Source organism: Pantherophis guttatus, chromosome 18, assembly GCF_059756535.1.
Source record: "Pantherophis guttatus breed Tessera chromosome 18, ASM5975653v1, whole genome shotgun sequence".
Taxonomy (NCBI): Eukaryota; Metazoa; Chordata; class Lepidosauria; order Squamata; family Colubridae; genus Pantherophis; species Pantherophis guttatus.
In genome coordinates, this window is record NC_142080.1 from 4619855 (window position 1) to 4634338 (window position 14484).

General features: G+C 42.1%; 2 protein-coding genes across 3 annotated transcripts; one reads left to right on the forward strand and one right to left on the reverse strand.

The window, feature by feature from the left end:
- The first annotated feature begins 1072 nt into the window (after positions 1–1072).
- LOC148111520 (uncharacterized) lies at positions 1073–6192 on the forward strand. The gene is made up of 4 exons (XM_087881093.1): positions 1073–1215; positions 3111–3307; positions 4004–4349; positions 6007–6192. Exons 2-4 carry the CDS (start codon positions 3119–3121, stop codon positions 6048–6050), a joined length of 579 nt encoding a protein of 192 aa, XP_087737219.1. The 5' UTR covers positions 1073–1215; positions 3111–3118; the 3' UTR covers positions 6051–6192.
- A 442-nt stretch (positions 6193–6634) lies between these two features.
- CSKMT (citrate synthase lysine methyltransferase) lies at positions 6635–10787 on the reverse strand. Of its 2 annotated transcripts, none has more exons than XM_060689575.2 (2): positions 10528–10787; positions 6635–8274 (listed from the first exon to the last, which is right to left on the reverse strand). In XM_060689575.2, the coding sequence occupies exons 1-2, from the start codon at positions 10640–10642 to the stop codon at positions 7622–7624; spliced, it is 768 nt and encodes a 255-aa protein (XP_060545558.2). In that variant the 5' UTR covers positions 10643–10787; the 3' UTR covers positions 6635–7621. The 2 variants fall into 2 exon arrangements, with proteins under 2 accessions (XP_060545558.2, XP_060545559.2); XM_060689576.2 differs by having other exon boundaries at positions 6635–8271; positions 10528–10718.
- Positions 10788–14484: the final 3697 nt, after the last annotated feature.

A 14484-nucleotide genomic window follows, 5' to 3' on the forward strand; every position in this document is an offset into this window, starting at 1 on the left:
TCCCTGCAAACTAGAGATTTGACCAATGTTTGCCTCTTCCCAGACAGGACAAAAGCCCAGATTTTTTTAAAAACAAGAAATAAAAATGGAATTTATGTGTGCCTGCCTCTTCCTCTGCAAAACATCAGAAGCCCCGGTGTGCTTTAGAAAGCTGAGGGGGATGAGGAATTCTGGGAGTTGAAGTCCAGCCATGTTGACTGGGGAATTCTGGGAGTTGAAGTCCAGCCGTGATGACTGGGGAATTCTGGGAGTTGAAGTCCAACCGTGATGACTGGGGAATTCTGGGAGTTGAAGTCCAGCCGTGATGACTGGGGAATTCTGGGAGTTGAAGTCCAACCGTGATGACTGGGGAATTCTGGGAGTTGAAGTCCAACCGTGATGACTGGGGAATTCTGGGAGCTGAAGTCCAGCCATGTTGACTGGGGAATTCTGGGAGCTGAAGTCCAACTATGATGACTGGGGAATTCTGGGAGTTGAAGTCCAACTATGATGACTGGGGAATTCTGGGAGTTGAAGTCCAGCTATGATGACTGGGGAATTCTGGGAGTTGAAGTCCAGCCATGTTGCCTGGGGAATTCTGGGAGTTGAAGTCCAACTATGATGACTGGGGAATTCTGGGAGTTGAAGTCCAACTGTGATGACTGGGGAATTCTGGGAGCTGAAGTCCAACTATGATGACTGGGGAATTCTGGGAGCTGAAGTCCAACTGTGATGACTGGGGAATTCTGGGAGTTGAAGTCTTAAAGTGGCTGTGAGTTGACAAACCCTGCCTTAAGCAACATTGCTGAGCTCTGTCGAGTCCAGGATCGTCAATCGTGGCTCCGGCAATTGGCCATCTAACCAGGTTTCTCGGAAACAAGCTGGAGGAGGATCAAAACCTCCCAAATAATAGATATTATCCACAGCCCAGGGGGTCAAGACTCAAGACTTATCTCCTTTTCGCCCGCCCTCCGTGAGATTAGCTTATATTTCCCTGAGCTCCTTAGCTCTCACTGAAGTTTCCATGAGCTCAGAAGGAGATTACTAATCTGGACATCGTCCACTGGCCATTCGGCCGCACTTCAGATGGTGATTTTTCTCCAGCCTTCCTTCCTTCCTTCTGCTTTTTTTCCTCCCCTGGTTATCCAATCGAGGCCAAAGGATGAGCTGCCGTTAGTGACCGTGTCTCCTTCGGCGTCCAAAATTTAAACCGGAGCTGCTTGGATCCGAGAAAAGGTAAGCAATATGGGGAAATAAAACCAAGGAGGCGGGAAGCTTGGGATTAAAACCCAACTGCCTGCTCAAAGCAGCAGGAATCCGTCTCCCTTTCTCCCCTCTGGTTTCTCTGACTGGAAGATGGTCTGTTTGAACATCGACGAGGCTCTTGATCTTCTCCCTTAACCAGGCATGGGGTTCTTGGTGGCTTTTTCTTTCAGACGTTTCATTACCAAAGTAGGTAACGTCATCAGTGCTAGATCGCAGTGGGGTTTGTGGGGAGGAGAAGCAGGAGGAGGACTGTGGGATCCTCGGTGCTCTCTGAGCTTGGTGGTTTTCTTGCAAACGTTTCATGACTCAACTAGGTAACATCATCAGTGGAAGCACGGAGAGAGCTGTGCTCTCTGTTTATATCCAAGTGCCTCACCACCAGTGTTGTCATTTTACAACTCCGCTAAAAACAGCCTAACCAAGGAACCCCCGAGGGCCGCTCCCACTAACACTGACCCCCTAGTATCTTGGAGACCTGCCTGGGGGAAATCCTGGGAGTTGAAATCCAGACCTCTGAACGTTCCTTCCTTTGAAAAACACCGACTGAGCAGCTGCCCTCTACTTCTTGCGGTCCGCGCACGATAAATGCAGCTTAGATTTGCGTTTTGGCGTTGCGGCACCTACTCTCTGGCCAGCTGTCTCCTGTTAAAAGGTTGCACCACTCCACAAAGATCTTCTGGCTGACCTTCTCCTCTTCTCCCCTTGCACTACGATGACTTTGCCAAGCGGCCAAAAGCCTCCTGAGATATCATCAATCCAGACATTTATCTCTCGGCCGCTAATCCGCCTTCAAAAACATCCTTTGCTTAAGTGTTTGGGACGATGGTTTCCAGCGACAGAGCCAGGGAAGGCAGACTAAGTAAAATAAAATTATTTTATTTTAATACAAAGATTTCCTCTTTCGTCGTCTGGGTGCAGATATTTTGCGCGATAACCATTAAAAGGTTTACAACCAGGTTCATTGGTTATATCTATTCTTAGATGAATATCAATGCGTAACATACCTACTTATTTATATAACATTTGTCTTCTTAGCTTATTTAGCTCTGTCGTACGTTTTCCGTATTTCACTCCTCTGCTTTTATTTCGAGTGTTTGCGTTTATTCTCTCACCGTTGATAAAAATAACTCCCATAGACTATAATAGTCAGATTCTTCCTTTCCTTTAATTGCAAGTGTTAATCTGTTCATTTCTGCACATTTCTAATGTTTTCTTAATCACATTCTCCTCTGTGGGGATCTCTCCGCTTTTCCAATTTTGTGCAAATACGATTCTAGCCGCAGTTATTACATGAATAATCAAATGTACATTTTCTTTATTGTAAGTTTCTGGTAAAATCCCCAACAGGAATAATTCAGGTTGAAGCCCATCTTGATTACTGATGTAGCTTGAAACGAAATGGACTATAACTCCCATCCTCCCCAGCCAGCAGCGGGGTACGGTAGGAGGGGAGCCAGCCACGGAAGTGCAGCAAATCGCCTCCGACGGATTTTAAGACGGATTGCGAAATGATATTCTCTTCCTTTTTTGTTTGCTTGCATGGTATTTTTAACCTCTGCTTTTGATTTGCGAACCGCAAATCAAAATGCGAGATAGATGGCGTCCTCGCTTAACGACTGCCTCGTTTCACGACCGTGTGCAGTGACAAAGGTGCTGGAAAAAAATCACTTTGTGATCAGTCGTCCCGTAAACGACCTTCGCGGGCCTGTCGAGCCAAGGAAAAGCTGAACTCCAATCTTGTGCACACGGCTGCGGTTTCGCTTATTGACCGCTTTACTGAGTGACCAGTCTCGATTGTGGACGCTAAACGAGGACGGCTTGTGTTTCTTTCTTCTTTTTTTTTCTTTTTTTTGCTGCCTCTACAGATGCGAACATGATGGAAATGGTCCAGAAGTGTCAGAATCCCACGACTTCGGCCGAGGAACATGCTCCTTATCTGAAGCAGGCCCCGGTTTCGAATCCAATGCCGAGCGGCGAGTCGGATTTAAACTCCAACCAAGAAATGCAATGGAGCTTGACCAAAGAAGATTTCACCTGCTCCGATCCTTCCCTCAGCAGGCAGGTAAGGCTCAGGAAGCGTCTCCAGATCAATCACCTTTCTCTTTCCCAACTCATTCGTGGCCTCCTCAGCGGTTCAAGTCAGCACAGGTGTCGATTCCCACCCAAATCTTAGGCCAGGTACAGGCAGTTTGGCCTAGTGGTTAGGGCGCTAGGCTAGAAAGTGGGAGACTCTTGAGTTCTAGTCCCACCTTAGACACGAAAGCCAGATGGGTGAGTTTGGGCCAGTCACCAGGAGACGGTGAGTTCTAGTTCTGTCTTAGACATGAAATCCCTGGCTAGGTGACTTTGGGCCAATCACCAGGAGACGGTGAGTTCTAGTCCCACCTTAAGCATGAAAGCTGGCTAGGTGACTTTGGGCCAATCACCAGGAGACGGTGAGTTCTAGTCCCGCCTTAGGCTGGAAAGCCAGCTGGGTGACTTTGGACCAATCCCTCTTTCTCAGCCCAGCCCACCTCACAGGGTTGTCGTTGTGAGGAAAACAGGAGGACGAAGGCGGATATGTTCACTACTTTGAAATATTTGTAAAAATAATAAAGGCGGGATACAGATAATAAATAATAAAATAGAATAAAATAAAATAGAATGGAATAATAGAATGGGATACAATGATAATAATACGTGGGATCAAGTCCTGGAAAAAACCGACTCTGCTCTCAAGTTGATCCCTTTGGTGTTTTTTCCCCCCTCCTCCCTCAAGGCCTTTCTGACTCCACCGCAAGATCTGGGGTGGGACCTCTCGAAGAGTCCTCCCCTGGACACGGGCTTCCCCTGTGAAGAGATGGGCCATCCAGAGCTCCTGGGCCAGGCCGAAAGGCTTTCAGATGGCTTCAAGGAGGAGCTGGACCGGTGGCCTTGCGAGAGGACACCCCGCGAAGGTCTCATCTTCGAGAAGACCCGCCTGCCCTCCATCGTGGTGGAGCCCAGCGAAGGGAGCGACGGGGAGAGCGGGGAGCTCCTGTGGCCTCCGGAGGGCTTCCCATTGCTGGAAGGGGACGAGACAGATGAGTTCCTGGCTGACAAGGAGGAGGAGGAACTGGAGGCTGGTGAGCTCGGGGTTGGGAGAATGGTCAGCCTCGACGTCGTCTTGGATCCTTTGGGTAGCTGGTTGGCCACTGTTTTGCTAGGATCCGTTCCTGGAAAGCTCTTCCAGATATTCCTGGTGAAGCTTCTCCAGATGTTCCTGGGAAGCTCCAGGCGTTCTTTAGAAGCTCCTCTAGATGTTATAAATGCAACCATGAGCCAAATTCTAGGATCCTTAAGAATCTTCTCCAGGTGCTCCTGGGAACCTCCTCCAGATGTTCATGGGAATCTCCAGGTGTCCTTTAGAACCTTCTCCAGATGTTCCTGGGAACCTTCTCCAGATGTTCCTGGGAACCTTCTCCAGATGTTCCTGGGAACCTTCTCCAGATGTTCCTGGGAAGCTCAAGGTGTTCTTAGGAGCCCCTCTAGATGTCCCCAGGAAGCTCTTCCAGATGTTCCTGGGAAGCTCAAGGTGTTCTTAGGAGCCCTCTAGAGTCTAGATGTCCCCGGGAAGCTCTTCCAGATGTTCCTGGAAAAGCTCTTCCAGATGTTCCTGGAGAAGCTCTTTCAGATGTTACTAGGAAGCTCTTTCAGATGTTACTAGGAAGCTGCTGCAGATGTTCCTGGGAAGCTCCGGCTGTTCTTTAGGAGCTCCTCCAGATGTTCCTGGGAAGTGCCTCCAGATGTTATAAATGCAACCACGAGCCAAATTCCACTTTGATCAGCTTCACCATTGCTTGTTAAGGCCCCACAGATTCGACTTACGCCTGCTCGTTTCGAGATTTAACAACGGCATCGAAAAAAGTGAATTATGGCCATCCTTGCACCCCATGATTAAAATCGGGGCACTCAGCCGTTGTCACGTATTTATGATGGTTGCAAGAACCTGGGATTATACGATCGCTGTTCGCATCCGGCTTCTGACGAGCCAAGAAGTCAATTGGGGGGGTGTCAGATTCACTCAACGACCACAGGATTCACTTAACAGCGGCCACCGTGGCAAAAAAAAAAAAAAAGCTGATCGAATCAGGCCTGACTCACTGAATGAGTCAACATAAATTCTTATCCCAGCTGTGGTTGTAAATCAAGGACTACACTTTACTGCTCACCCAGGTCACGAGCAAGCACCCCAACTCTGAGGCCAGGCCTTAATAAATTTAACAAATGATGTATAAATAATGAACTTACTTCAGGAGGAACTAAGGTACCTTAAAATATATTTGTAATAAAATTCAGAATCGGATAGAGTTGAAAGGAACCTTGGAGGTCTTCCAGTCCAGCCCACTTCCCAAACGGGAGAACCTCTAAACCCGTGATGGCAAACCTATGGAGCCATATCTGAGGGCATGTGAGCGTTGCCTCAGCTCAGCTCCAGCGCGCATGCACGCGTCGGCCAGTTAATTTTCAGGCCTTCCCGGCCCACCGGAAGTCAGGAAACAGGTTGTTTCCGGCCTCCGGAGGGCCTCCGGGGGGATAGGGAAGGCTGTTTTTGCCCTCCCCAGATTCCAAGAAAGCCTCTGGAGCCTGGGGAGGGTGAAAAACGGGCCTACCGTGCCATCGCGTGCCAAAAGCTCTATACCATTTCAATAAAAAATAAATTCAATAAAATAATGCGGCATAATAATGCTCCTTAACTTCTGGCCTCCCGTTTTTACCTTTTTTTTTTGTTTTTTGTTTTAGAGTTTTCCTCTTTTGAAAACGACGTGGATGATGTCTTACTGTAAAACCGGAAGCCGGCTTTAATTGTTGATCGATGGGACGAGCCGATATTTTCCTAACCTCTTATAAACCAGATTCGGGATTGCAAACCTGGCTAATAGCACCGAGTCAACATGGAGTTTGTAAAGCCGGGTTTTTTCTTCTTCCCTATTTTGGCCTCCTCCTTATTCACCAACCTCCGACAGTAATCTTACGTCGTCAGTCCGAGAACTGCTTGGAAAGGAAAGATTGACATCCACGCGCAAATATTCCGACGCATTCGCTGCACATCGCATTCAGCAGCATTTCCGTCAAAACTGTCGGGGCTGAATTTAGAATTTCAAGGAATTTAGCTGATTGCGGAATAAAATCACGGGTTATCGTCGTGTTTTGTGAAACTTACTGTCGAAGCAGAAAGGATCTTGGGCTTCAACTTGAGAATTGGGTGGCTCGGCCCTAAGAAAATGTTGCGACAGTTAGGAAGTTAGAGACGTTACTGTACTCTAAATAATAATAATAATTTGTATTAATTGAATACGCTTGTAGGATGCCCAATTCTGAAGGACGCTCAGTGGCTTCCCAACAATCCAATAAATAAATTGCAACAAAGTCAAGAGATGGCAGGTTTTTTTTTTTAAATAAATCACATCACATTTTTAAAATAAATCACATCACACCGTCCTCAAGTCTAGAACTGTGGCCAATATTTGTCTTTGAAATTCCAGAATTCCGCTAACCGTCCTGTTGACTTGGTCGTTTCCTGCTGTCCGGAAACTAGCTTTTTACGGCTTCGTAGTCTGCCCGAAGCAAGCCAATCGTGGCTTGTTCCACGAAAGCTGAACGCATAAAATAAATAAAAGAATTGCTTGTGTTTGTGGCTTTGCTTCGCAAAAGGGGAAATCTGAGAGTCCAGATCGAGGAAATAAATAATAAAATTTAACCACCTCTAAACGACTGGAGTGTATGATATAAGATATATGGGCATTGTAGTTAACGTCTGTCTCCGATGGGTTTGTCGGAGACTTGGTGGGCTGCCCCACATCTGATGGGTCTGGCGGCCAGCAGAGCTGGCAGCAGAGTCGGACAATGAGGAGGTTGGAGAGGAACATGGGCCAGTCCTGGAGGAGCTGGGGAAAGCTCGGACGAGGGCTCTGCGTCGGAGGCAGAGAGAGAGAGAGATAGTAGCGAGGCACAGGAACAGCTGGAGCCTGTTCCCAGTGTGCGCATGCGCAGAGCTGCCAGAAGACAAGAACAACTCAGAAAGCAGGGCCGACTTGGGAGTAAAGCTACACCTCGGAGGTGATTGGCCTCTCCCATAGGAAACAAAAGGGGAGCAAACGGGGAGGGGGCTTTTGGAGGAAACAATTCACTCGTTCCGTGACTCTGAGAGACTCTGTGCCAAGTTTGGCCTTGTACTGCATTTGGAAACTAGTTATGTGGCAGCTTGCCAAACGAGATAAGGTCTGTGTTGATGAATATTTCTTTGAAAAACTGTTTCGACAGGCCTTGCTGACTGTGAATGAAAGGAATTCACAGTCGTGTAAATATAAGAGGTTTTGCCGGGACCAAGACTCTGCTTCCTGATTTTTAAGGGAGCCTAGGTCAGAACAGGATCTGAAGCTTTGGGGCGGAGTGTGTAAGCATAATACGAGATGCCGTTAACATTGGCGATTTCCCCAATGTTGATGTTGGCCCCACCGGCTGTTTCCAGGAATGGCACCCTGGCGTCTGGATCCTCGTCGGAGATCTGGATGAGACATCCCTCCGGCCTCAGGACCCGTAGACATTCGGACACTAAGCATCTCGCTCGCTGCGGGCATCCCCGCAGGACCGAATCGCAGGTCCCTTTGTCGAGAAGCAAGTGGAAAGACCCCAAAGTGAAGAGGCGGGACAGTTCGGTGGCGTCGCCCAGGTGGCACTCCAGCTTGGAGAGCGGGTGGCATGGCGGGGGGCTATCCTGCAGCATCCGAGTGAGACATTGGACGGCTGCGGATGAAAAGTCCAGACAAGAGACGTGAAGCTGAATGGGTGAGCGTTGGTAGAGCTCCAAGCCCAAGGATGAAGTACCGCAGCCGACATCTAAGACCCAGGCCCGGCCAGGGGGCAGCCCCCTAAGAACGGAGCTGAGAAGCGTTGAGATCTCTTTGTAGCCAAAGAACCAGTCGAATGGATGGGGAGATCCGTTTTTCTCCCTCCGGGCGTAGAAGCGGTCCCAAGCTTCGCGCTGGTCCATGTTTTGAAGGAGATCTTCTGCAAAGAAGGGGGTGGGATGGAGAGAAATTGAAGGTGGGCACCTCAGCCTGAGATGCGCGGTGATATTTTCCTTCCTTTTGGGAAGTCAAATGTGAACGCGGAGAAGAGCAACAAAGAGGATTAGGGGGCTGGAGGCTAAAATATATAAAGAACGGTTTATGCAGGAATTGGATTTGTCTAGTCGAGTGAAAAGAAGGCCTAGGAGTGACATGATAGCAGTGTTTTGATATTTGAGGGGCTGCCCCAAAGAAGATTTGGGGGGAGGGGGTGTCCAAGCTATTCTCCAAAGCACCAGAAGGCAGGACAAGAAGCAACGGATGGAAAATAACCAAGGAGAGAAACAGCCTAGAACTAAGGAGAAATTTCCTGACAGTGAGAACAATTAATCTGTGGAACAACTTGCCACCAGAAGTTGTAAATGCTCTAACACTGGAAGTTTTTAAGAAGAGAGTGGACAACAATTTGTCTGAAGTGGGGCAGGGTTTCCTGCCTGAGCAGGGGGTTGGACTAGAAGACCTCCAAGGGTACCTTCCAACTCTGTTATTCTGATTTTAAAAAGGAAATAAATTTGCATATAAATGGCTCTCTTTTCCAGTACTGTCCTGCCTTTGAAATGTAATTAAATACCCTTCAGCAATGACCTACAATTTTGCTTCCATCCCCTTGAGGATCAGTGCAATTTTCTGACCCCAAAACCCACTGAATGAACCCAAAGATTCAGTAGCTAAATAATTAAACGAATCAAACCGCTGACAATTTAAAAAGTTCAATGAGCAAAGCATGCAGGACAAGAAATGTCTAAAGATAATTTTTCCCAGTTGTCTTGTTCTTTCTTTGACCTGCCTCTGTCTAAAAACAGATTGCCCCCCTTTCTTTTGGAGGTACTTCCAACAAGGGGGGGGCGAAGGGGGGAGCGAGTGGAGTTTTGCATTAGAAAAGGACTAGCAACCAGAATCAGTCTTCACCCAAACTCAGAATGTCTTGAAAAAAACTTTGCCTCTGCTTTTAAGGGCTGGAGAGCTGGCTCAACACAGCATCCCATCAGAAAAATAATGAAAATAATGAAAATAAATATATAATATAATATAATATAATATAATATAATATAATATAATATAATATAATATAATATAATATAATATAATATAATATAATATAATATAATAATATAATAATAAACAAAATAATAAAGTAATAACAAAATAAAATAAAATAAAATAAAGTAAAATAATAATAATTACTTCATTACTTTATTAATAAAATAAAATTAATAATAAAATAAATAATAAAATAAAAAATTAAACTAAACTAAGCTAAAAAAATGAAATCTAAAACAAAATAAAATAATACAGGAATAATAAAATAAATAAAATAATAAAATAAAATAATTACTTTATTACTTTATTAAGAATAAAGTATTATTTTATTACTTTATAAATGATGAAATAAAGTAATAATAAAATAAATAATAAAATACTAACCTAAACTAAGCTAAAAAATAAACTATAAAACAAAATACAGAAATAATAAAATAAGATTGTTACTTGATTACTTGATTACTAAAATAAAATAATAAAATAAAGTAATAAAATAAATAATAAAAATTAAAATTAAAATTAAACTAAACTAAAAGATAAAACAAAATAAAATAAGAGTAAAGTAATAAAATAATAAAATAAGATTATTACTTTATTACTTTATGACTAAAATAAATAATAAAATAAAGTAATAATAAAATAAATAATAAAAATAAAAAAATAAAATAAAATATAAAACACAATAAAATAAGAGCAAAGTAATAAAATAATAAAATAAAATAATTACTTTGTTACTAAAATAAAATAATAAAACAAAGTAATAATAAAATAAATAATAAAATAATAAAATAAAAAACTAAACTAAACTAAACTAAAATATAAAACAAAATAAAATAAGAGTAAAGTAATAAAATAATAAAATAAGATTATTACTTTATTACTTTATGACTAAAATAAATAATAAAATAAAGTAATAATAAAATAAATAATAAAAAAATAAATAAAATATAAAACACAATAAAATAAGAGCAAAGTAATAAAATAATAAAATAAAATAATTACTTTATTATTACTAAAATAAAATAATAAAATAAAGTAATAATAAAATAAATAATAAAATAATAAAATAAAAAATTAAACTAAAATAAACAATTTAGATTAAACTAATCCACAACACAAACACTTATCAAGTAATCTCTTTAATCTCCTCCACCTGTCCATGCAGAAAAAGGAGCGAAGGACACAGGGATCGTCTGCCTGAGGATCTTCTGTCCAGCAGGAGATCTTTTCAGCAGGGGGATTTTTGCAAACGCCTTTGTGGCTGCCATTTTTCGGAGGAAAGAAGGAAGGAAGGAAGGAGGAAGGAGGGCCGAGGAGGAGCTAAGGAGGAAAAGCAGAAAGCAAAAAAAAAAAAAAAGAAAGAAAGAAAGAAAAAAAAAAATCCCAGCTCAGCAAATAGCCTCTCTCTCTCTCTTCCCTGCACTCTTTTTAAAAAATTTCCTCCCAAGCAATTAAAACAGGATCAAAGGTTTTTCTCTGCCTGTCAAGCTGGAGCAACAGCACTGACATCACAAGGATTTATGGCTCTAATGCCCACGATTACCTGAAACCTTTGCAAACCAAATTTCAAACATTTGCAAACCAAAGATAATACAATGTTTAGTTTTGTTTTTAAATTTTGGGAAGCTGGTTGAGATGGTGATTTGGGTCTTCAAAAGGAAGAGGGGAAAAAAAAAAAAAAGAAAACCAGAAACTTTAATTTCTTTATACAGAGAGTGAATTTGGCAGATCGAGGTTGGGTCTGACGTTCATAAGAAGAGGATTTTGTTAGTGGGTTTTCTAGGGCCGGTGAGGAAGAAAACGAGTGATGCCACGGTCAGAAAAAAAGCTGCCCAGGAGTAAAAAAATTTTTTTTGACACAAATGTAAAAAAAATATTTACCCAAGGCAGAGTTTTTTCTGTCCCCGGCATCAGGCGTTTTCTTCCTCGGGGGAGCAAAAACACTCAATTTTTAAAAACAGCTAATAATAACATTTTTAAGCATGGAATTCCACCCCGAACCACATTCTAGCATCCGTTGTTACATTTGAGTCAAAAAAATTTTTTTTGCTCCTGGGCAGTTTTTTTTCTGACCCCGGCATCACGCGTTTTCCTCCTCGGGCAGCAAAAACACTCAATTTTTAAAAACAGCTAATAATAACATTTTTAAGCATGGAATTCCACCCCGAACCACATTCTAGCATCCGTTGTTACATTTGAGTCAAAAAAAAATTTTTTGCTCTTGGGCAGATTTTTTTCTGACCCCGGCATCACGCGTTTTCTTCCTCGGGCAGCAAAAACACTCAATTTATAAAAACCACTAATAATAACATTTTTAAGCATGGAATTCCACCCCGAATCACATTCTAGCATCCGTTATTACATTTGAGTCAAAAAAAAATTTTTTGCTCTTGGGCAGATTTTTTTCTGACCCCGGCATCACGCGTTTTCTTCCTCGGGCAGCAAAAACACTCAATTTTTAAAAACCACTAATAATAACATTTTTAAGCATGGAATTCCACCCCGAATCACATTCTAGCATCCGTTGTTACATTTGAGTCAAAAAAAATTTTTTTGCTCCTGGGCAGTTTTTTTTCTGACCCCGGCATCACGAGTTTTCCTCCTCGGGCAGCAAAAACACTCAATTTTTAAAAACAGCTAATAATAACATTTTTAAGCATGGAATTCCACCCCGAACCACATTCTAGCATCCGTTGTTACATTTGAGTCAAAAAAATTTTTTTGCTCCTGGGCAGATTTTTTTCTGACCCCGGCATCACGCGTTTTCTTCCTCGGGCAGCAAAAACACTCGATTTTTAAAAACAGCTAATAATAACATTTTTAAGCATGGAATTCCACCCCGAATCACATTCTAGCATCCGTTATTACATTTGAGTCAAAAAAAAATTTTTTGCTCTTGGGCAGATTTTTTTCTGACCCCGGCATCACGCGTTTTCTTCCTCGGGCAGCAAAAACACTCAATTTTTAAAAACCACTAATAATAACATTTTTAAGCATGGAATTCCACCCCGAATCACATTCTAGCATCCGTTGTTACATTTGAGTCAAAAAAATTTTTTTTGCTCCTGGGCAGTTTTTTTTCTGACCCCGGCATCACGCGTTTTCCTCCTCGGGCAGCAAAAACACTCAATTTTTAAAAACAGCTAATAATAACATTTTTAAGCATGGAATTCCACCCCGAACCACATTCTAGCATCCGTTGTTACATTTGAGTCAAAAAAAAATTTTTTGCTCTTGGGCAGATTTTTTTCTGACCCCGGCATCACGCGTTTTCTTCCTCGGGCAGCAAAAACACTCAATTTTTAAAAACCACTAATAATAACATTTTTAAGCATGGAATTCCACCCCGAATCACATTCTAGCATCCGTTATTACATTTGAGTCAAAAAAAAATTTTTTGCTCTTGGGCAGATTTTTTTCTGACCCCGGCATCACGCGTTTTCTTCCTCGGGCAGCAAAAACACTCAATTTTTAAAAACCACTAATAATAACATTTTTAAGCATGGAATTCCACCCCGAATCACATTCTAGCATCCGTTGTTACATTTGAGTCAAAAAAAATTTTTTTGCTCCTGGGCAGTTTTTTTTCTGACCCCGGCATCACGAGTTTTCCTCCTCGGGCAGCAAAAACACTCAATTTTTAAAAACAGCTAATAATAACATTTTTAAGCATGGAATTCCACCCCGAACCACATTCTAGCATCCGTTGTTACATTTGAGTCAAAAAAATTTTTTTGCTCCTGGGCAGATTTTTTTCTGACCCCGGCATCACGCGTTTTCTTCCTCTGGGAGCAAAAACACTCGATTTTTAAAAACAGCAAATAATAACATTTTTAAGCATGGAATTCCACCCCGAATCACATTCTAGCATCCGTTGTTACATTTGAGTCAAAAAAAATTTTTTGCTCCTGGGCAGGTTTTTTTCTGACCCCGGCATCACGCGTTTTCTTCCTCTGGGAGCAAAAACACTCGATTTTTAAAAACAGCTAATAATAACATTTTTAAGCATGGAATTCCACCCCGAATCACATTCTAGCATCCGTTGTTACATTTGAGTCAAAAAAAATTTTTTGCTCCTGGGCAGGTTTTTTTCTGACCCCGGCATCACGCGTTTTCTTCCTCTGGGAGCAAAAACACTCGATTTTTAAAAACAGCAAATAATAACATTTTTAAGCATGGAATTCCACCCCGAATCACATTCTAGCATCCGTTGTTACATTTCAGTCAAAAAAAATTTTTTTGGTCCTGGGGAGGTTTTTTTCTGACCCCGGCATCACGTGTTTTCTTCCTCTGGGAGCAAAAACACTCGATTTTTAAAAACAGCTAATAATAACATTTTTAAGCATGGAATTCCACCCCGAACCACATTCTAGCATCCGTTGTTACATTTGAGTCAAAAAAATTTTTTTTGTGCCTGGGCAGATTTTTTTCTGACCCCGGCATCACGCGTTTTCTTCCTCTGGGAGCAAAAACACTCGATTTTCAAAAACACCTAATAACAACATTTTTAAGCATGGAATTCCACCCCGAACCACATTCTAGCATCCGTTGTTACATTTCAGTCAAAAAAAATTTTTTTTGCTCCTGGGCAGATTTTTTTCTGACCCCGGCATCACGCGTTTTCTTCCTCTGGGAGCAAAAACACTCGATTTTTAAAAACACCTAATAATAACATTTTTAAGCATGGAATTCCACCCCAAACCACATTCTAGCATCCGTTGTTACATTTGAGTCAAAAAAAATTTTTTTGCTCCTGGGCAGATTTTTTTCTGACCCCGGCATCACGCGTTTTCTTCCTCGGGAATCAAAAACACTAAATTTTTAAAAACACCTAATAATAACATTTTTAAGCATGGAATTCCACCCCGAACCACATTCTAGCATCCGTTGTTAGATTTGAGTCAAAAAAATTTTTTTCGGTCCTGGGCAGATTTTTTTCTGACCCCGGCATCACGCGTTTTCTTCCTCGGGCAGCAAAAACACTCGATTTTTAAAAAAAGCTAATAATAACATTTTTAAGCATGGAATTCCACCCCGAACCACATTCTAGCATCCGTTGTTACATTTGAGTCAAAAAAAATTTTTTTGCTCCTGGGCAGATTTTTTTCTG

What these genes read in the sequence shown, in the direction of transcription:
- CSKMT (XM_060689575.2), bottom strand. Translation starts at nt 10,642, where the DNA reads ATGGCAGCCACAAAGGCGTTTGCAAAAATCCCCCTGCTGAAAAGATCT. An exon ending in TCCTTTTTCTGCATGGACAG is followed by an intron (nt 8,275 to 10,527) that starts GTGGAGGAGATT and finishes CCTTCTTTGCAG; the next exon opens with AAGATCTCCTTCAAAACATG.
- LOC148111520 (XM_087881093.1), top strand. Translation starts at nt 3,119, where the DNA reads ATGATGGAAATGGTCCAGAAGTGTCAGAATCCCACGACTTCGGCCGAG. An exon ending in ATCCTTCCCTCAGCAGGCAG is followed by an intron (nt 3,308 to 4,003) that starts GTAAGGCTCAGG and finishes TCCTCCCTCAAG; the next exon opens with GCCTTTCTGACTCCACCGCA. An exon ending in GGAGGAGGAACTGGAGGCTG is followed by an intron (nt 4,350 to 6,006) that starts GTGAGCTCGGGG and finishes TTTTTGTTTTAG; the next exon opens with AGTTTTCCTCTTTTGAAAAC.